This window comes from Canis lupus, chromosome 35 (genome assembly GCF_003254725.2).
Source record: "Canis lupus dingo isolate Sandy chromosome 35, ASM325472v2, whole genome shotgun sequence".
Taxonomy (NCBI): Eukaryota; Metazoa; Chordata; class Mammalia; order Carnivora; family Canidae; genus Canis; species Canis lupus.
Window position 1 is genome coordinate 3,532,076 of NC_064277.1, and position 21,278 is coordinate 3,553,353.

Consider the following 21,278-nt stretch of genomic DNA (forward strand, 5'->3'; position numbering starts at 1 on the left):
GGCTGCTTAGTCATGGCCAACATGCAGGAGTCAGGGGGGCTTCGCCAGTCATTTTTAGCAGCTGACACTTTAAATGCATGCAAGCAGCCTCTCTGTGCCGGGGCCACCGGGTGTCCCTAGGACACTGCATCTGCCCCAGCGTGCAAAGCAGGGGGACTGGGCAGAAAGCATGGCTCATCACCTGCAGCTTCATTGTAGTACACGTTGATTCTCTCCAGCTGCAAGTCGCTGTCTCCATGGTAACTGCCAGTGGGGTCGATCCCGTGCTCGTCACTGATGACCTCCCAAAACTGGGGAAAGACACACAGGTCAGGGAGGGGGCTGGCACCCTGGATGCCAGTGAAGAGGGTGGCCCCTGGGTCCCCTCCCTGACCTTGGAGCAGGGGCCCCGTGGGGGCGGGGGGGGGGGCCTAGAGCTGCACCCGTGTGCTGCGGGGGCTGCCGCAGGGGGGCTCGTCGGGGCGCAGGGCGGCGGCCCCTCCCCCAGGCTGCCAGGGGCACTGCCCCGGGAGGGGGGGCGCGGCGGAGGCCCCGGCAGGGAGAGCCCCGGATGCTGGGGAGGCGGGCGCCCCCGGCAGGGCTGAAGGTCACAGCCACCCCTGATGGGCAGGGAGGCCTGCGGAGACCCCGCCCCGCCACTGCCTGGGGGATGCGTGCTCCTGCTCGGGGTGCAAACCCCACCCAGCCCTGCAGGCAGCAGCCGGGACCTCGGACAGCAGCGGGCGGGTCGCCCTGTCCCCGCGGGGGCCGGTGGGGAGGGGTGGGGGAGAGGAGAAGGGTAGCGGTGAGGACGGAGGGGGGGAAAGGGCAGGGGCCGGAAGAGCGGCAGCCCTACAGAGTAGGGGGGGAGGGGGGAGAAGAGGGAGGGAAGAAGGGAGGAGGATGGGGAGAGGAGAGTGGGAGCGGCAGCCCTGCGGGGGTCGGTGGCTGGAGCCGGGCGCTGGGAGGGCGCAGCTCCGTGTGAATGTGCAGCGGCGGGGGGTGGGGGGGGGGGGGATGAAGGAGAGGCGGGGGGAGGCGGGGGAAGAGGCGGGGGGTGCGGAGGGGAGCGCCGGGCCCTCGGAGAGCCGCGGCCTCACCACCCCCGCCCCGCCCCCCCCGCCGCGGTCCGAGCCAGGGCCCCGCACCTGCCACCCGCCCACAGGCAGCGGCCCGCGACAGTGGGGCTCGGCGTCCGCGGCGCCCCTGTAGGCACCGAGCATCCTGGTCTTTGTAACCTAAAAAGAAGTCCCTCTAGCTCGCCACCCCAATGACACTGCATTTTTTCATTCAAACTATAGAGGGACATACACAATCGAATTAAGCTGCGCTCCAGGCCACTGGCAGCGCGGCGGCTCGCCCACCCCAGCGCCCGGGCAGCGGCCGGGAGTCCTAAGGGCCCGTGAGCGTGAGCCCCACTGCGGCTCCGCGGGCCCGGGCAGGTCGGGGCGCTCCCCGCCGCGCTCACAGGCGCCACCGGGGCCCACGGCCGCCCACACCTGGCCCCGGCCCGCCCCCGCCCCCGCCCGCACCCTGGGGCCCGCCGCCCCTCCCCCTCCCCTGCCGGGATCCGCACCCTGAGGTCCTGGCGCCCCTCCCCCTCCCCTGCAGGGATCCGCACCCTGAGGTCCCGCCGCTCCTCCCCCTCCCCTGCCGGGTCCGCACCCTGAGGTCCTGGCGCCCCTCCCCCTCCCCTGCCGGGTCCGCACCCTGAGGTCCTGGCGCCCCTCCCCCTCCCCTGCAGAGATCCGCACCCTGAGGTCCCGCCGCTCCTCCCCCTCCCCTGCCGGGTCCGCACCCTGAGGTCCCGGCGCCCCTCCCCCTCCGCTGCAGGGGTCCGCACCCTGAGGTCCTGCCGGCCCCTCCCCCTCCTCCGCTCCGATCCGCACCCTGAGGTCCCGCCGCCCCCTCCCCGTCCCCGCCCGGGTCTGCACCCTGAGGTCCCGCCGCCCCCTCCCCTTCCTCTGCGGGGTCCGCACCCTGAGGTCCCGCCGCCCCTCCCCCTCCCCTGCCGGGGTTCGCACCCTGAGGTCCCGCCACCCTCTCCCCCTCCTCTGCCGGGTCCGCATCCCTCGGAGCCCGCCGCCCCCTCCCCGCCCCCGCCGGGTCCGCACCCTGAGGTCCCGCCGCTCCTCCCCCTCCCCTGCCGGGTCCGCACCCTGAGGTCCTGCCGGCCCCTCCCCCTCCTCCACTCGGATCCGCACCCTGAGGTCCCGCCGCCCCCTCCCCGTCCCCGCCCGGGTCCGCACCCTGAGGTCCCGCCGCCCCTCCCCCTCCCCTGCCGGGGTTCGCACCCTGAGGTCCCGCCACCCTCTCCCCCGCCCCCGCCGGGGTCCGCATCCCTCGGAGCCCGCCGCCCGCTCCCCGCCCCCGCCGGGTCCGCACCCTGGGCCCCGGGCGCGCCCACCTTGGCGCCGATCTGGTTGCCGCACTGGCCGGCCTGGATGTGCACGATCTCACGCATGGTGCGGGCTGCAGGCGGGCGGAGGCGCGGCCCGGGGAGCAGAGCGCGGCGCAGCCGGCGGAGTCCGCAGCAGAGAGCAGTCGCCGCCCCCCGCCCCGCCCTTTATAGCGCGGGAGGCGCCCCCGCCGGGCCCGCGGTGACGTAATGGGGCGGGGCGGGGGGCGGGGCGGCGGGGACTGCGGCACCGCGAGGGGGAGCCGGGGCGCGGTGCGAGGTGCGCGGCGCGGGGCTGGCCGGGCGCGGGGCTCGGCTGCCGGCGCCCCCTCCCGTGGCTCCGGGCGCCCGAGGCGGGCTGGGGGCGCGGGTCCCAGACGGGGGAGGGGCCTCGGCGGGGTGCGGGGCTCCTGCCTGCGCGGGGCCTGGAGCAGGTGCGGATCCGCAGCCAGGGTGCGGGACGGACTAGGGGGAGGGGCTCCGGGGACCGCAGGTGCCACCGCGTCGGGAAGACGGTGGGTGTGCGAGGGGCTGCGCTGGCCCCGCGCATCCCCTGGGCTCTTGGGCCCTGGTAAGGGCCGTGCAGCTGCGGCGAGTTCTGCGCGGGGCCTGCGTGCCACGGAGGATGCCAGGGGCCTCAGCCCCGGATCCCGAGCCCTCCACGCGCTGTGTCACCTAATCCCCGCGGCCTCCTTCCAGGGCCGCGCAGCCCCGTTCAAAGGCCACCACGCGCGACTCCTGAACGCTTGAGATGTGCCCTAGGCGCTGTGCGTGTAAGTCAGTCACTGCATTTCATGGACTCAGTAAGTTAAGCGACTTACTAATTTTGCATATTGATAACACATCAAAATACTATTTTGGATATAGGTTTTAATTCATTTTTTTTTCTTTTACCTTCTTAAATGACTACTACAAGGGCAGCCCGGGTGGCTCAGCAGTTTAGTGCCACCTTCCACCCAGGGCGTGATCCTGGAGACCCTGGATGGAGACCCCGGTCGGGCTCCCTGCATGGAGCCTGCTTCTCCCTCTGCCTGGGTCTCTGCCTCTCTCTCTCTGTGTGTCTCTCATGAATAAATAAATAGAATATTTTTTTTAATGACTACTACACTAGTAGCGACTACTGGAAAATTTTGTTACCTGAGTGACTCACATTGTATTTCCAGTGAACAGCCCTGCTCTAGAGTAGACGTAATTACTGTCCCAATTTCGGCGAAGGAGCCTCAAAGAGCTGAGTAGCTACAAAGCCAGTAAGTGAAGGCACCTCGAGTCCTTCCACAAAGACAAAGCCCAGGTGAGTTTTAAAGGCTTGGTCAGGGTGAGGTAACATCCAGTCTTGATTGTTCTCAACGATGATCCTGAGCGTTGGGCCAGGTGAGCGGGGACCTGGGGACGGTTTCTGTTTCCCTGCACATACTCCTTTTCCTCTCTGGGGCCAGTTTCTCCAACCATAAAATGATGATAATTATAGGTGCCCTGCCGCCAGCTTTGTGAGTAGGAAATGAGAAGCTCTGGATGAAAGCAGGTCAAATTTATGGATCAAGAATACCCTATAAAAGCCGAGGTGATGCTGCTGCTGTAGGCCCGAAGCCTGCTTGCCGGGTTGGTAGTGGCATCCAGCGGCGGTGGCCCGCGTCCACCTGTGGCCTGCGGCTGCATCACAGTGTCTTAGGGGGCACCCGGGGCACCCAGGTGCTGTCTCAGGGAGGGAGGGGGTTCCCGGCTCCCGGCTCCCTCCCCCTCCCCCTCTCCTCTCCCAGCACAGAGTCCCTGCCCCCCCCCCCCCAGTCCATCCCACTGACATCATTGCCAGGTTCTTCGGCTTGGCCTCCACCATCTCTCCATCTCTATCTCCAGCTCCCATTTCCTCCCGAGCTTCTAGAGCCTTCCACTTCCTCTCCAGAGAATGGCCCTGCTCCCTGTAGCTTCACTAACAACACAGAGCTACAGAGATTTTTCTGGAGGCAATTGCCTCTTGGTCTTTGTGGTTTCCTACAAGATGAGGATTTGGGGCCAAATAGGAGAAGAATATGTGACCTGGAAGGGACCATCTTGGGGACGTGGGACCCCAGTGGGTGGACATTTCCCCACCTGTGGCAGGGAAAGATCACCCTCGTGGGGGGTGCCCGCTCCACTTCGTCCTGCTCCGGTCGCTAAGCAAGTCACCTATCCTCTCTGAGCCTCTGTTCCCACATCTGAAACAGGGAAATCTGTTTTCCTTATGCTGGGAGGCAAGAGTCACTGCCTGTGACCCGGTCGGTCGTTTCGTGAGCATGTGGTTGATAAATAAATGACAGCATGGGTTCCCCGGGCCCAGGCACCGGAGGGCTGGCCCTTGGATTCCGGCAGCCGGAGGACGCGGCCTTGGCGGTCTGGACCGGCCTCCTCCCCGGGCCGCCCGCCCCTCCCCCAGGCCCGCCTGTCCTCTGTCCTCGGTAGGCACATCCTCAGAGGCACACAGGCAGTTTATTCAATGATGCCTGCCCGGCCTAAGGTGACTCATCGAGGGCTGCCAGCTCCTACCGTCCTCCTCGGGGCCAGCGCCGCGCCAGCAGCTGTCACAGCAGCGCAGCTGTGGACGGGGGAGATGCCCTCCCCTGGAGCAGGCCTTGGGCAAGCTTTGGGGTCGGGGGTGTTCTCCGGACCCTCCCATCCAGAAAGGAGCAGCTCTTTGGGCCCTTGGGCAGGGTGGTGGGGGAGGAGAGCCAACGTCCCGCCATGTGTCATTTCCTGCTTTGGACTTGATGTCACTGATGTCAGGAGTGTGAGCCGGGCCCTGCCTGAAGGCACTTTGGGGTGATGATGACAAAATTCAAACTGGAAAGGAAAGGAGTGAATTCCCGGTAGAAGGCTGGGCCTTGCCTGCGTCGTACAAACGGGCTCAGAATCCTGCCCCTGGCTCTCGGGGCCGTCGCCTCCTGCCCTCCCTCTGCTCTGGCCGGGGTGGCCTCTGCACGCCTGGGCTGTCCTGCGGGCCACTGCTGTGAGCCGAGGCCGTCTCTGCCGGGACACCTGTGATCTGGTTGAAATAGATCTAAATTGGGATCCTGAAATTTCGAAAACGTCAATAGGATAATGAAGAGCCAAGAACCATTCCGGCAACCAGGTGGCATGAATTATTCGGGAGCAGCCTCACAGCCTGTTTGTGCCCTCGGAGAGGGTCCAGGGGACAAGGCGCCTCAAAGTCTCTTTCCTGTGAAACGCTCCTGCAGCTGTGAGCACACGTTTGCAAGCTTTTAATAAAAGCATCTCCATATGAAGATGGAGGAATTTTACTTAAAGCTTTGGAAGTGCTTCCTTTTTAAAAAGACTTCCTCAGGGGCACCTGGGTGGCTCAGTAGTTTGGCACCTGCCTTGGGCCCAGGGCGTGATCCCGGGATCCGGGGATCGAGTCCCACATCGGGCTCCCTGCATGGAGCCTGCTTCCCCCTCGGCCTGTGTCTCTGCCTCTCTCTCTTGAATAAATAAAATCTTAAAAAAAAAAAACCAAAAACCTGACTTCCTAAACTATAAATAGCCTGGACCCCAGTTTAACTTGCTTTGGAAACATCAATGCCAACAAGTTACAGTTTATAAATTTTTGCACCAGATAATAATAATTTGGAGTAAATGCACGGTAATGTTTTTCAGCCCCTTTCTGCAATGTTTCATGTCCCGGGATGTGTTATTTTTACTACAATTGTCGCTCTGGGCCTTTCGAAGTTGAAAACAACAAATGTGTGTGTGTGTGTAATAAACACATACATTACATATACGTATATATTTTATCATGGTAAGAAACTTATTTTTATATACATATTTTCTGACTATGAAATTAGAAGCTTTAGAAAATACAAAAGAATGGAAGTGTGTCTTTCTGCTCTTCTCTGTGTATACTTTTTTTTCACTGTGTTTGATGTACTACCTTCTTTTCTTCTTTCTTTCCTGGTCATTTGGGTGTTTTTGTGCGTTCCTTTTTAACGTCATTTCAGTTACATTTGCCTCGGACATTAAAAAATGAAGAAACGCTGTGTTTTCTTTCACCATGGCTTACATCACAATCTCACAGATTCTCAAACATATATAACCTTCTCCCAACTGCTACCATTTTGCCCATAAGCTAGAGCATCTGGAACATACCAGGTTCTCCGAGCAAGCCCTGCCTCACGCAGCCAAGGCTGTTCCCAAGGCCGGAATGAATGTCGCCCCGTTTGGCGCAGCCCCACATTCCCCGGATGGAGTGAAGAACACAGGCCGTGGGTGGGGTGGGTGCAAATCCCAACTCTGACACTTATTAGCTGTGTGACTGAGAGGAAGTCACTTAAACTCTCTGTGCCTCACTTGCTTCATCTGGAAGATGGGAATAAATGGCAGTACCTACCTCCTCGGGTCGCTTCGAAGACTGAATGACGGGATATGTGAAAGCACCTAGAATCCACCTGCTGTGTTACAGCAACCTCAGCCGTTGGAATTAGTATTCCTATTTCCTTCCTTCCTTCCTTCCTTCCTTCCTTCCTTCCTTCCTTCCTTCCTTCCTTCCTTCCTTCCTTCCGGGGGCTCCTCTCCCTAAATCAACTCCAGTGACGCTTTCCCCATGAGGTCACTTGCCCTCCTTTGTGCCTCATAATATGGTGTCCACATCTTCCTATCACAGCCCCAACCCTTAGTTCCTGGGCTTGCAGCAAGGAAGGCACCAGGAGAAATAAAGTCACGGAAGAATGAGCTGAGGCCCCTGTGCAGGCTGCAGCCCCCTCCCAGAGCCCAGGGCTCCGCAGGCCAGTGGGTGTTGGGGGGGCTTCTGAGCCCGCGCTGCACAGGCCCGGGAGGGCCCTGGAGGGCGTGCAACACGGGGGGCCTATTGCTGTCACTTTGCGACCCCCTGGCCCCCTGGCCGCCTGTTTTCCAAATGTGAGCCCTTTGCACGCCACAGTGTGAGTTGCCAAGTGTCTGGGTGAGGCCAACCATGCCGACTCCCACGTGGCCAAGCCCTGGGTGCACCCAGGGTGCAGGGCATTTTCCTGGGAGCCCCAGGGCTCAGCGGTGCCCCGTCTCACCGCCAGGCAGCCGGGTGGGGAAGGCTGCCGTCAGCAGGTTCCTCCCGGGCTGTGCAGGCCGCGGTCGTGCGGAGCCTGATGGCTCTGCCTCGTGCTGCAGGTGTGCTGGGAGGCTGCCAGCAGCCCGGGGCGGTGGGGGGGCAGGGGGGGGCTCCCCTGGTTCCCTGCCCCGCCTTCTTGCTGCCCTCACCTAGACTGCCAGGGTTTTAGCCCATCACGCAGGAGCCCCCCTGCCCCCCGACACAGGCCGCACAGTTTTCCCCACGATGGTCTTTGCAGGGGGAGCATCAACCGGCCCCCACCCCTCATTAGATACCCCGGGGAAAGTGCACTCAAAATATGAAGTGCCTTTTTTTTTTAGCTATAAAATGATCCTGAGGCACATTTTTAAAAGTGTTTATTGGACCTATAGTGCATTTAAATTACAGTCTGCCGAGGTCTCCCTCATTGTGCAGCCAGGCGTCTTCAGAGAAGCCTCGAAACTGTTTCTCATTCGTGGTGCCCTCCTTTTTTCCCAACTAAATTCCAGAAATGCTTGCTTTGACTACTGTGTAGGAATACTATTTATTTGTAATCATTTTCATTTTATTTTATTTTTACGGGAAGCCCGTGTGTCCTATAATCTATCTCACTCTCTATTCTCCCATCTGGCAAAGATCAGTTTGTTCTGTGTTAATAGGTTTGATTCAGCTTTTGCTTTGTTTATTTTTTTTTATTTTTTATTTTTAGATTCCACATATGAGTGAAGTCATGTGGTGTTTGTCTTCTTTATTTCATTTAGCATAATACCCTCAGTGTCCATCCATGTTGTCACAAACGACATGAACTCGCCCTCTTTATGGCTGAGTAACATTCCATGGTGTGTGTGTGTGTGTGTACCACACCTTCCTTATCCATCCATCTATCAATGGACACTTAGATTGTTTCCATGTCTTGCCTATTATAAATAATGCTGCAAGAAACAGGAAAGATTGGTGCTTTCACTTTCTCTGGGTAAATACCTAGTGGTGGAGTTATTGGATCATATGGTAATTCTATTTTTAATTGTTTTGAAGATCCTTTGCACTGTTTCCCGCAGTGGCTGCTCCAATTTACATTCCCACCAACAATGCACAGAGGCTCCTTTTTCTCCACATCTTTGCCAACGTTTGTAATTTCTGGCCTTTCTGATTCGTGCCATTCTGACAGGTGTGAGGTGATCTCTCACTGTGGTTTTGATTGGCGTTTCTTTGATGATGCGTGAGGTTGAGCATCTTTTCACGTGTCTGATGGCCATCTGGATGTCTTCTTTGGAGAAATGTCTAATCTAGTCCTCTGTCCGTATTTTAATTGGATTGTTTAGTTTTTGGCAGTGAGTTGTATAAGTTCTTTATATGCTGTGGATATTAACCCCTTATCAGATATGTCATTTGCAAATATCTTCTCCCTTTCAGTAGTTTGTCTTTTGTTATTTCCTTCACTGTGCAGAACCTTTTTATTTTTTTTTATTTTTTTTTAAATTTTTTTATTTATTTATGAGTCACAGAGAGAGAGAGAGAGAGAGAGAGAGAGAGGCAGAGACACAGGCAGAGGGAGAAGTAGGCTCCATGCACCGGGAGCCTGACGTGGGATTCGATCCCGGGTCTCCAGGATCGCGCCCTGGGCCAAAGGCAGGCGCCAAACCGCTGCGCCACCCAGGGATCCCAATTTGATGTACTCCCAATAGTTTATTTTTGCTTTGTTTCCCTTGCCTTAGGAGACATTTCTAGAAAATTTTTCTATGGCCAGTGTCAGAGAAGTTACTGCGTGTGCCCTCTTTATAGTTTCAGGTCTAACATTTAGGTCTTTGATCTATTTTGAGTTTATTTTTGTGTATGCTAATAGGCAGTGGTCAGGTCTATTCTTTTACAGTTTTCCAAGCACCATGTATTGAAGAGACTGTCTTTTTTCCACTGTATTTTTTTTTTAAGATTTTACTTGTTTATTCATGAGAGACACAGAGAGAGAGGCAGAGACACAGGCAGAGGGAGAAGCAGGCTCCCTGTGGAGAGCCCGATGTGGGACTCGATCCCAGGACCTGGGGTCATGACCTGAGCCGAAGGGAGGCGCTCAACCACTCAGCCACCCAGGTGCCCCTCCCTAGTATGTTCTTGTAATCAGTTATTCCTTATGCCTAGTTGTCATGTAGTACAAAAATAGTAATAGGCAGCATTTCAAATATGTGGTAGATTAAGTCTGTTAAATTTCACTGTACCAAATTTTGTTGAACACTCAGAGTGTGATGCCTGTGTAACGTGCTAGCAATATTCTTTTGTTTTTTATGATTACAAGGAATATTTGCTACTTCCACTCTTTTAATCTTACCAGCAAGGCCAATTTTACCCATTTTACTATTTTACCACTATGAGCATAGCACTGACTAGTTTTCAAGACCTAAGAAATTATTTCAGATCAGTGGTGGTGGGGGAGAGGGGATAAAACTTGAAAATATGAGTATGAAAACAAGAAAACTGCAATAATAAAACTAATAAATGTTTAATTACATGTCCACCAAACATGTCAATTAGTCAAATGCAACTTAACGTTTATATCATAACATAAATTACAAGTAGTGTAAACATTTTACAAAACAGGTTATTTTCTGGATACAAAAAAATAATTAGATTTTTTTCATAACTATAAAAAAAGGAGATTAAAGAAGATGGAGACAGATATGTTGGGAAAGGCATTCTCTGAAAGAGATTCATCAGAGCTGTGAATGTTGAGAGAGGAAAGGGAGGGGCATATTGTGGGCGAAAGGATCTTGGTGAAAATGAAGAGGAGGTGTGGTCGTGGACCAGGAATTTCCTCTCAGTGGCCGACAGGGGACACACTGGCCAAGGACAGCTTGGTGGGTGTGGTACGTTGGGGGAAGAAGGGAGGGTAAGGCCGTTGGGAAAACTGGAGGATAGAGAAGCAATGTATAACCAGAAATTTCTAGGTACTGGGCGTTTCAAAGTCAAATTTTTGTTAACTCAGGGAATACTGTGCTGATTCACAGGTGACTTTTAAGGGTGCAATTAGTGAGGCATCTGGGTCCCATTGAGATGCCGATACTGATAGAGGAGAAATGAGGCTGAAAATAGGGCACAGATTGAGAGTCTCCACAGTGAGGAGAGCCCACTACAGGCTGAGGAAGAGGCCCAGCAAACCAGGAGCTGAGTCAACCAATGAATAGTCAAGTCTCACTAGATATGGATGCCGGGACCAGAACCTGCTGCCCAATCTTAAACTGGAGCTGAAAGGAAGTGAGGGAGAAGCAAGACAAGGAAAGAAGGAAGTACATGTGAGAGGAAAGTTAGAATGGGCCGTTGACCCTGCGCAGCTGTCTCAAAACACCGTATGCTGCTACTCTGAGCCCAGCCCAAGATAGACGTTTCCACTGTAGCCACCTGCAGTTGCAAATTTAACTTACTGAGTTGGAACTAGTTCTTTTTTTTTTAATTTTTTTTTTTTTATTTATGATAGTCACACAGAGAGAGAGAGAGAGAGAGAGGGAGGCAGAGACACAGGCAGAGGGAGAAGCAGGCTCCATGCACCGGGAGCCCGATGTGGGATTCGATCCCGGGTCTCCAGGATCGTGCCCTGGGCCAAAGGCAGGCGCCAAACCGCTGCGCCACCCAGGGACCACCCAGGGATCCCGGAACTAGTTCTAAGTAGAACTGTTAAGAGCGGTTGAGTTTCTCTTTTGACTCTTTTTCCCACCTCTTGCTACTCCTTCCCAAATTTGAGCACATGGGCTCCATCCCCTTATGAAACTCTGTACCAAGGATACAGCTTAATACCAATCAGTTAAGGTCCTATATTGACGAGTATATTAACTGCTCCAAGAATATTCACATAGATTCTTCGACTTCAGTGGTCAAAAGGGACCTCAAAATCGTATTTTCTAAAATTAAAAGATACTCCAAAATTCATCTGTCTTGGTCGCCCCTTGCAGAATTCCCAACAGGAAGTCACATAGCCTATCCTCGAACACCTCCCTTAATGGGATGCTCACAGCAGCACCAACTGTTGCGCTGTTGTGTGACAAGTACTTTCTGTATGTTATGACGTTTAATCCCGACAATAACCCTCTAAGGTAGGTGCCATTATAATCATTTTCTGGAAAAAGGAGCTAAGGCTCAGAGAGATTGAATGCTTGCCCAAGGCCATACAGCTAGTAAGTAGAAACACCGCTTATTCTGTGACCATAGGTTCAGAGGTTGGAACCAGTTTCAAAACCCATTCCCATTCCCCCAAACCGTCCACTGGGGGAAGCAGAATTCTGACACAGCCCCCAGAGCCACCTGGCCCTGGTGTGTACATACCTTTTTCCCACTGTTCAAACACTAACCTAAGGGATTTTGCAGATGTAAGTAAGATTCCAAGTCGACTTTCAAATAGGGAAATTGTGTGGGTGGGCCGCCCCTAATCACATGAGCCCATTTAAAGCAGAGAATTTGTTCTGGCTGAGGGCAGAAAAGGATATCAGAATTTCAAAGCAGGGGCACCTGGGTGGTTCAGTGGTTGAGCTTCTGCCTTTGGCTCAGGGGTCCCATGATCGAGTCCCGCAATGGGCTTCCTGGGAGGATCCCGCTTCTCTCTCTGCTTATCTCTGCCTCTCTCTCTCTCTCTCTCTCTCATGATAAATTAATATACTCTTAAAAAAAAAAAAAGAATTTCAAAGGAGTAGAGACCCTCTCCCGCTGGCCTTGGAGGAGCCTGCCACCATGCTGTGGAGGGCCCTGTGGCAGGGAAAGGCCGGCAGCCCCGGGGAGCGAAGAAAGGCCTCTGGTCAACAGCCTGCAAGCAAACAGGAACCTCGGACCCATGAGCGTGAGGAACCGGATTCCACCGACCACCCTTGGGCCACGGAAGAGGGCCCTGGGCTCCAGATGGAGAAGCTCAGGATGGTCAGTTCAGCACGTGGGTGGAAGACCCACGACTCTCGACCCCAGAACCTGTAAGACAATTGTGATGCTTGAAGCCACGGAGTTTGTGGTAACTTGTGACCTAGCAATAAAAAACTATGGCTTCTCTTCTTTGGGGAGTGTCATAGGTCAGACCGCCAGAAGCTAACCTGAGACAAGGCTTTGGGTGACATTAACCCCAGGAAGCAGCAGGAGGGCAGTAGGGGCCTGAGCCAGGAAACGGAAGCCCCCAGGCCGCACCGGGGCGGCCACAGGGCTCCAGGCTGGGGGACCTGTAAGGGGCGAGGTGGACCATCACCCGAGAGGTCCCCCCGAGAGCCGGGGGGCTCACCTATTCAGCCTGTCCTTCTCTGCAGTCCTCCTTCCAAAAGGTGTCAGGGGCAGAACATGCGGTAGGGAGTCTGGGAAGAGCCAGTGTCACAGGAATGTGGGCAGGTGCCAACAGCACCTTCAACCAAGACATTCCTTAGAAAGCTCCTTCATAGCCACTGACCCGCGTCATTTGGCCACCCGCCCGGGCTCGGCTCCTTAGCTAACGGTGTCTGTCCTCTCCATACTTTTCAGATGCCCCTAGTTTCCATCCTCCTGAAGTGCTGGTTCCGTCCCTTCCTGGGCTCCCTCCCGCCAGGCCCATGGGACAGGATTTGGAGTCAAGGACTAGTTCGACTGTCTTGATGGTGAGCTGAGACTGCAGCCCTGACCGCGTGGCTTCTGGGCGGCCTCGTCGTACCGGTGACTCACCCGAGGCCGCCTGGTTGTCTGTGGGGCTGCTGAGAACTGTGTCACCCATCCTGTTCCTCTACTGTTAGTATCGGGATTGCAGGGAAGGACACTGCACCTCTGGGTGAGCCTGGGCACCCTGAGGGGCCAGGAAAGGCACCACGTTTCTGACCGTTGGTGCAGGTCACGATTTCAGTATTTGACATATTTACAGCAGATGCAATAAACAGGCAGGAGCAAGGGCACAGTATGATCCGAGGAGACGGGCCCTAAGCAGCTGCCTCCACTTCTGGGCATAACCTGTGCCCCTGGCCTTTGGCTTCCTGAAGTGGCTGCCCGCTGGCCCTGGGCTGCGATGCTACCAGAAGCCCACCGACTCCTGTGGGGACGCTGGTCCCGCTCTGTGTTCTTGACCCGTCCTAGGCCGCTGCGCGCTGGGAGGGCTCTAGAGGCCGCCTTGGGCCCACACTGTCCCCGGAGCCACCCGGAGAGGGGCCGGGGGCTCAGGCCGGGACCCAGGCCTCTGTGGACCCCCAGTCTCCACCTGGCAGGTGACGCTAAGAATCGGGACTTGCCCGGCATTGAGGAAGGAGACTCCTGGAGCCCGTTGCCCTGACCGTGACTACGTACCGAACACGAAGTTGTCGGGCCTGAAGATCTGGCCAAAGGGCCCGGAACGGACCGAGTCCATGGTGCCCGGCTCCAGATCCACCAGGATGGCCCGAGGCACGTATTTGTTACCTGCGGGGAACAGAGCCGGACTTAGACGGGCGGGGGGCACAGGGATCACAGCCCGGGCTGTGCTCCATGCGCCTCTCACAGCAGCATCATTAGAGAAAATTCTAGCACCAGAGACAAAAGGCAGCGAACAGAGCTGTCTCTCTGCCTTAGAAGAGGAGCCAGCGGCGGCTGCTTAGTCATGGCCAACATGCAGGAGTCAGGGGGGCTTCGCCAGTCATTTTTAGCAGCTGACACTTTAAATGCATGCAAGCAGCCTCTCTGTGCCGGGGCCACCGGCTGTCCCTAGGACACTGCGTCTGCCCCAGCGTGCAAAGCAGGGGGACTGGGCAGAAAGCATGGCTCATCACCTGCAGCTTCATTGTAGTACACGTTGATTCTCTCCAGCTGCAAGTCGCTGTCTCCATGGTAACTGCCAGTGGGGTCGATCCCGTGCTCGTCACTGATGACCTCCCAAAACTGGGGAAAGACACACAGGTCAGGGAGGGGGCTGGCACCCTGGATGCCAGTGAGGAGGGTGGCCCCTGGGTCCCCTCCCTGACCTTGGAGCAGGGGCCCCGTGGGGGCGGGGGGGGGGGACCTAGAGCTGCACCCGTGTGCTGCGGGGGCTGCCGCAGGGGGGCTCGTCGGGGCGCAGGGCGGCGGCCCCTCCCCCAGGCTGCCAGGGGCACTGCCCCGGGAGGGGGGGCGCGGCGGAGGCCCCGGCAGGGAGAGCCCCGGATGCTGGGGAGGCGGGCGCCCCCGGCAGGGCTGAAGGTCACAGCCACCCCTGATGGGCAGGGAGGCCTGCGGAGACCCCGCCCCGCCACTGCCTGGGGGATGCGTGCTCCTGCTCGGGGTGCAAACCCCACCCAGCCCTGCAGGCAGCAGCCCGACCTCGGACAGCAGCGGGCGGGTCGCCCTGTCCCCGCGGGGGGGGGGGGGGGGGGGGAGAGGGGACAGGGGAGGGGGCCGGGGTAAGGAGGGAGGGGGTAGAGGGCAGGGGGCGGGAGGAGTGGCAGCTCCACTGGGGGGGAGAAGGGAAGGGGGGAAGAAGGGAGGTGGAGGGGGGAGAGGAGAGGGGGAGCGGCAGCCCTGCGGGACCGTGTCAGAGGAAGGGGGTGGGGGGGAGAGAGCAGGGGAGGGGGGTGGGGAGAGGGGGCGGGGGGGGGGAGCGGCAGCCCCGAGGGGGCCCTGTTGTGGGAGAGGGGAGGGGGTAGGGGTGAGGAGGGAGGGGCGGGATGAACGGCAGCCCTACAGGGTGGTGGAGGAGGGGGGAGGGGGAAGGAGGTGGTAGCGGCAGCCTTTGGCGGGGGGCTAGTATCAGGGGAGAAGGTAAAGGGAGGGGGCAGGGGTGAGGAGGGAGGGGCGGGAGGAGCGGCAGCCCTACAGGGTGGGGGGGAAGGGCGAAAGGGGAGAGGGAAGGGGGCCGGAGGGGGGCGGGAGGAGAGGCAGCACCGGGGGGCCGGTGGCCCAGCGGCGTGTGAACGTGCAGGGTGCGGGGGAGGCAGGGGCAGGGGGGCGCCAGGGCCTGGGAGAGCCGCGGCCTCGCGCCCCCCCCTTCCCCCCCCACCCCCCGCCACAGGCAGCGCCAGCCACAGCGGGGCTGGGCTCTGCGGCGTCCTGGTAGGGCAAAGCCGTGGGGTTCCGGTCTGAGAAGTGGCAGGTGTCAGTCACCCGTCAGAACAGGCTCTTCTTTTACAGGCCGAGGCTGGCGGACCAGCAGGGACTGGGCAGGGACGGAGCTGGTGGGAGCAGGTGCAGAATCAGGTGGCCCAGCCGCAGCGTTGCCTCCTGGTCAGCAGGTCAGCAGGTTCTCAGACTGGACAGGTGAGGGGGGCAGTGCTCCCCTAGGCGCTTGTTTAAGCTCGGTGCAAGCCAAAATATGGGCTGTGGGCCGAGGAAAACCTGCCTACAGTTGGGTGAAGCAAAGGAGAGGGGGGAGTGGGCATCTGTGATCGCCTGGTCGTCACCTCCATGGTTTCTTAGGTACAGTGTGTGAACGCTGTGGGGTCGGAGTAACAGTCATCCTGAGGTTGGTGTTGGTTGGGCCGCAGGGGTGGGCTGCCTTCCATGTTCTCACTGGCTCTGAAGGACCCACTGTTACCATCGGCTGGGCGGGCCTCAGACCGACAGGTGTTGGAGGGTCTTCAAAATCAGGGGTGTCATAAGAGGCATACTTAGGAATATACTAAAAAGAATAACCATCAAGGGTTAAATGAGGCAGTAAAACCAGAATTTGAAGCTTGAGGGGAGTAGTTGAGCCGCCTCTGAGATGTTGGGCTTGAAGCATCCTTCGTGGCAGAATGGAGATGACAGTGGCAACCTGATGGATTTCCTGGTTTGCACTGGATATTTCTGGGGGGGCGGGCAGAGACATTTATGGGAGCTCAGGCACAGTGGTTACTTCTGAACCCTGCCCAGGTGCCCCTTCGGGAAGCCAGAATCATGTCCAATGCCAGACAACTGTTGAGGTCTATTCACTGGACTTTCCTATAGTTCTGTGGTGTTGGTGTCTTTGGTAACAGTGTCTATAGTTACGCTCTTTTCCAGAAGCAGAACATAGAAAATGTAGGAGTTCTGGCACACTTGCCGAGGGGCCCACATAGCTGCAGCTCCAGGTGCGGAGATTGTCCACGTGCAATCTGCTGTAGCAATCAAGCCTTCTGAGAGTCCTCCAAACTCCGAGCCCCTTGTTCTAGGGCCTCTTGATAACCTGGCAAAGAAGGAAAGGAAAGCCTGTCAGGGGCTGGGGTTCCACATCCAGGCTTATAGGTGTAACATGCTTTTGAAAACCTTTTTGGATCAAAAAGGCGCTGGAAAAAATGAAATCAGAGAGGAGAATATAGCTATGGTGATAAAAGCAGGCAGTCTGGCTAAAGATTTGCTATGGGCTAATAAGATTAGCTCAATAAAAAATAAATAAATAAAAATTTAAAAAAAGATTAGCTCAATAATTTGATCTATCCCAACTATAGACTTTTTTTTTTCCATACTGCTCTCTCTGGTAGACAATGTAGACCCACCCAAAGCTTGCACCCCTCTTTTAGAACACGTCCCAAATCTAGGATGTCTGAATTTCCTGCCCAAACTGCTCTAGCTCATGTCTAGTGTGTGTATAAGTCTTTCTCCCTGAGTGTCCTGGAGGGCAGGCCATGCCTGCAGTATGTGCCTCTAGAACCACGTGGAAAATGCATGTGAAGATGGGGGGATAGAGTTGGGATGTGTGGTCTGGGACACCCACAAACATGCACATGAGGCACAATAAAAACAGAACACTGAAGCTCAGAGGAGCTTCCCTGGTCGGTGACACTCCCTGCACATTTCACACATCAATGCAGTGAAAGTAACAGGTCTTGACTCCACGGGAGGACAACAGGAACTGTCTACATAGCCCTCCCGACTCGGCCCCGGGTACTCTTCCTTGACCAATTTAATTTATATCTTTTATAAATGTTACCTATAAAAACAAATCTGTAACTGTGAATATAAGAGCTTTCAGCAAGTTCTGTGAGTCCCCCCAGTGAATTATCAAATCTAAGGGTAATTTTGGAGACCCTTGACCTTTTTTTTTTTTAATTTTATTTATTTATTCATGAGAGACATGAGAGAGAGAGAGAGAGAGAGAGAGAGAGAGAGGCAGAGACACAGGCAGAGGGAGAAGGAGGCTCCATGCTGGGAACCCCAACCTGGGACTCGATCCCGGGGTCTCTAGGACCACACCCTGGGCTGAAGGCAGCGCTAAACCACTGAACCGCCCAGGCTGCCCTGGAGACCCTTGACCTTGCAGCTGAGGTCAGAAGCAGGAATGTTCTTGGGGGGCCTGGGTAGCTCAGTTGGTTAAGTGTCTGCTTTGTGCTCAGGTCATAATCTCAGGGTCCTGGGATGAAGCCCTGCATCAGGCTCCCTGGTTAGTGGGGAATCTGCTTCTCCCTCTCCCTCTGCCCCTCCCCACCACTGGTTCTCTCTCTCTCTCTCAAATAAATAAAATCTTTAAAAAAAGAAGAATTTGTGGAGGCTGAGAAAAATCAAGGCCATCCCACCTAAAGTTTAGCATTAGCACAAGTACAGCCATCTTCGGCCCCTGAATAAGAGCTGAACTTTATAGGAAAAACTGCAGAATGTCCTTGGCAGGGAATCCCATATCAGAAAGACAACTGAGCCCACGCCCGTAGTAGAAAGTCCCATATTAGAATGAGAACAGAGCTCAATGCCCTTAAGCCCCATATCAGAATGTAAACAGAACTTGAGAAATTCCTCCATCCCTTCTGAAAATCCCCTAGACCAGCCTATAAAAAACCCAGCTGTAACCCACCTCGGGGTCCAAGTCCCTGCTCCGCTGTGTCGGGTATACTTGGACCCAAGCTGGAGCTTGCTAATAAACCCTCGTGCACTTGCATCGGTGTCGGCTCCTTGGTGGTTTCTCGGATTCGCAATCTTGGGCACAACAAAGTAGAGATGCTTTTAAAGACTATTCCCTCCGACTTCACAGTTGGCCCAAATGCTTCCCAGTTTGTGTCAGAAGTGGGATTCACTAGCCTGACTCTGACTCACTGAAACATATGGCTCAAGAAGAGGAGGATGAGTGAGTGGGGGATGGTGAACCTTTGCTTCTGAAGTGACCCTTGGATACAGGAGGGGATCTATGCTGCCATTAGTCGTTGGAGATAAAAGTTGCCAAAAGAGGGGCATCTGAGTGGATCAATTGGTTAAGCATCCAACGCTTGAATTCAGCTCAGATCGTGATCTCAGAGTCATGGGACTAAGTCCCATGCCAGGCTCCACATGCAGTGTGGAGTCTACTTGTTCCTTTCCCTCTGTTCCCCACCCCTTGCTCTCTTTTTCTCAAATAAATTAATTAATTCAATATATATATTTTAAAAGTCACCAAGAGAAATGTTGGCTCCAACTCCTAAGGAGTATGGATACATAAGGAAAAGCAAAGTAACAAGAAATGAGCAAATATCAATCTCTTGGTTGTTGTTATCTGTAATAACTGAAATGAAAGGTAAAGTGTTGGGTGGATCTGGAGGCTGAGCCAAGCTTGGAATCAGGCTGTTCTGAGTTATCTCAGAGCTGCCACCAAAGGAGATAGTGAAGCTGAAATCACAGATGGCCAAGATTTGCAAGATAGTGGCAGCGGGAGGTGAAGAAGAGAGTCAAGAGACTCATCCCAGGATGGAAACCTTTAAACAGTTATTGGATAAGCACAGCAGACACTGATGGGATCAGAATAAAGGTCTCATTGAAGCACTCTCAGAAGTTGGACAGACTGATGAGAACCTGTCTGCTGCCTGCCCCACCCCCTGCCCCACATCAAAAAGCTTTAAGCAAATCTGCTTTATGGCAAAGATGAACATGGGAAAGCCACTCTAGAGTTGCCTGAGGTGATGGTCCCACAATCTAATCATGTTAAAGATTGACAGAAGTCCCAATCCGCAACTAGGGACCCAAGGGCATGTACACATGAGTGAGTAAAATGGTCAGGGAGTCTAAGAATGATATTTCTGGGACTCCCTGACATGAGAGCCTCGTGCCCCATGATGCCACAGCTGGTGAAGTCCTAACAGGGGTTGCAGTTAGATTGGGGGGACATGGAATGACACTGTCGGTGGGACTCAGGTGAAAGTTTGGATGAAGACTGAAATGTTTGAAGAGACTGTGTGGAGTTGTATCTCCTTTACCTGAATATATTAGGGGGTGAATATTTGTCTAATTGGGGAACGCTTCCCCTACCCTAGTATTATGCAATGGAAGTCATGTCAAGCCACCCTTCAGCCATTATTAAGTAGACAACCAACGGAAGTCAATAACATTGCCTGAGCTCACACGATGTGGGCTGTTGTTCATTTGAATGGGGTGACGATACAGACATATTGTCTGTACAATAACACTGTGTGGGGTGTGGGGTGCAGACCGGGGCTCCTGACAAAAGCCTGTGAGTGCCAACCAGCAGTTACCATTGGGATTTCCATTTGAAAATTCCAGAACGTTCCCACTTGAATGACAACTACTAGCTCGCTATTTGACATTAATTGAAATTTTTCCTATGACTGAAAGACATAAAATAATCTTGAAATACCCATAATGTCTTGGGTAATATAAAAAAAAGTACTGTAATGGGGAAGGGAGTGCTGAGAAGTGTTCTATAATATAAAAGAAAGCATTTATTAGGGAATGGTACCAAGGGAATCCAAGGAGAAGTACTCATGAGCCGGGAGCTCCTTCTCCTCTAGGATTGACTTTGGAAACATCTGACCCACTGCTGGACCCTATGGCCACTTGGATGTTGCCATATAAACAATTCTCCATTGACCAACAAAGAGCTGCTTGGGTTTATGGATAGCAATTCCCAAATGAACATTTCCAAGCATCCTGTTTGGAAAGCTGCCACTCTTATTGAGGAAGGTAGAAACGATTCAGTTCAGTGGGCTGGAATGCATGCTATTTGCCTCTGTGTTTGGGTTTTGACTCCTGGCGGTGACCAACGGCTGCGCTGTGGGGTCAGGCAAATAGACTGTGGAAAGCTGGCCTATTAAGGGATACCCATATAGGACACAGCCCTAGGAAAATCACGATGGGAATTTGAGGGGTACATTAAAATGGGACATGTCAGTGCCCATGAGAAGAACCTCCTCCTGGTTGATCAGAAGTGTTTGGAATTGGCAAGTGGGAATCATTGAAGTGGTCTCCTGAGTCTATGGGATAAGTGGATGGGTAGGTCCTATAGCAATGTAGAGATGGGCTATGTTTAAACATATCCCTCCCAAGGCACAAAATACCAACTGTATAGTCTGCCCACAAGAAAGATAGAGGCTTCAGGTGGTTCTGGGGCAGCCTCCAGGGGGAAGCCATACACACAGCTGTCAAATCCGGCTCATGTGGGGTAGCCCCTAGACACTACAACTGCATTCCTGCTCTAATAGACACTTGCTCTGGATTGGATTGTGCATACCTGGTGGTGGAGGTGAATGCTCCAAACCATAAAGGGACTGGACTGGAAGCCATTGTACAAATTTGGACCATCAAGTCATATTTCTTCAGCTTAAGGAACAGACTTTCATCCTGAGAGTTTGAAGATGACTAGAACAGGCAATGATTAAGGCATGAAGGGCTGGTATACAGGCCTTCATGAGTTTGGGCTCACACGCAACATGAAGGGCACCAATGAAGTGTCCACATTAGATGGATCTCTCCATTTTCCTAAGGGATCTGGGGAGTGGTCTGGGAGAGGATGCGATTACTCTACAATTCTTCCCCATGTAACATCTGCTTTCTTTTTTCCTACCTGATGCAGTGGTCCGGGGATCAGAACAACAACCACAGATGCCGGTAGCAGGGATGATCTCTAAGCAAGAAACTATCACTATACCCTTAAATCTGTCAGAATTACTAAGGGCCTGATGGAGTGGGTGGTGCCTTTATCTCCTTTTAGAAAACTGAGGTTAACAGTGAATGCAGCTACATGGCCTTGAGGTCCAGAAAGTACACTATTTCTGTACC

General features: G+C 54.8%; 1 protein-coding gene and 1 long non-coding RNA gene across 4 annotated transcripts in view; one reads left to right on the plus strand and one right to left on the minus strand.

Moving 5' to 3' along the window:
* Positions 1-21,278, minus strand: part of TUBB2A (tubulin beta 2A class IIa) — a 54,935-nt gene that overhangs the window by 2,206 nt on the left and 31,451 nt on the right. Inside the window, exons 2-3 of one of the 3 annotated variants that reach the window (XM_049106017.1) lie at positions 14,147-14,255; positions 13,689-13,799 (exon numbers count right to left, since the gene is read on the minus strand). In XM_049106017.1, the coding sequence (XP_048961974.1) occupies positions 13,689-13,799; positions 14,147-14,255 (220 nt within the window). Of the gene's footprint in view, positions 1-181; positions 291-2,386; positions 2,547-13,688; positions 13,800-14,146; positions 14,256-21,278 lie in introns of those variants that run through there. The other 2 variants (XM_025445927.3, XM_049106018.1) reach the window with 2 other exon arrangements.
* LOC125754391 (uncharacterized) lies at positions 2,818-3,487 on the plus strand. Its single transcript, XR_007408450.1, has 2 exons — positions 2,818-3,180; positions 3,294-3,487. It is a non-coding gene; the product is annotated as an uncharacterized LOC125754391 (long non-coding RNA).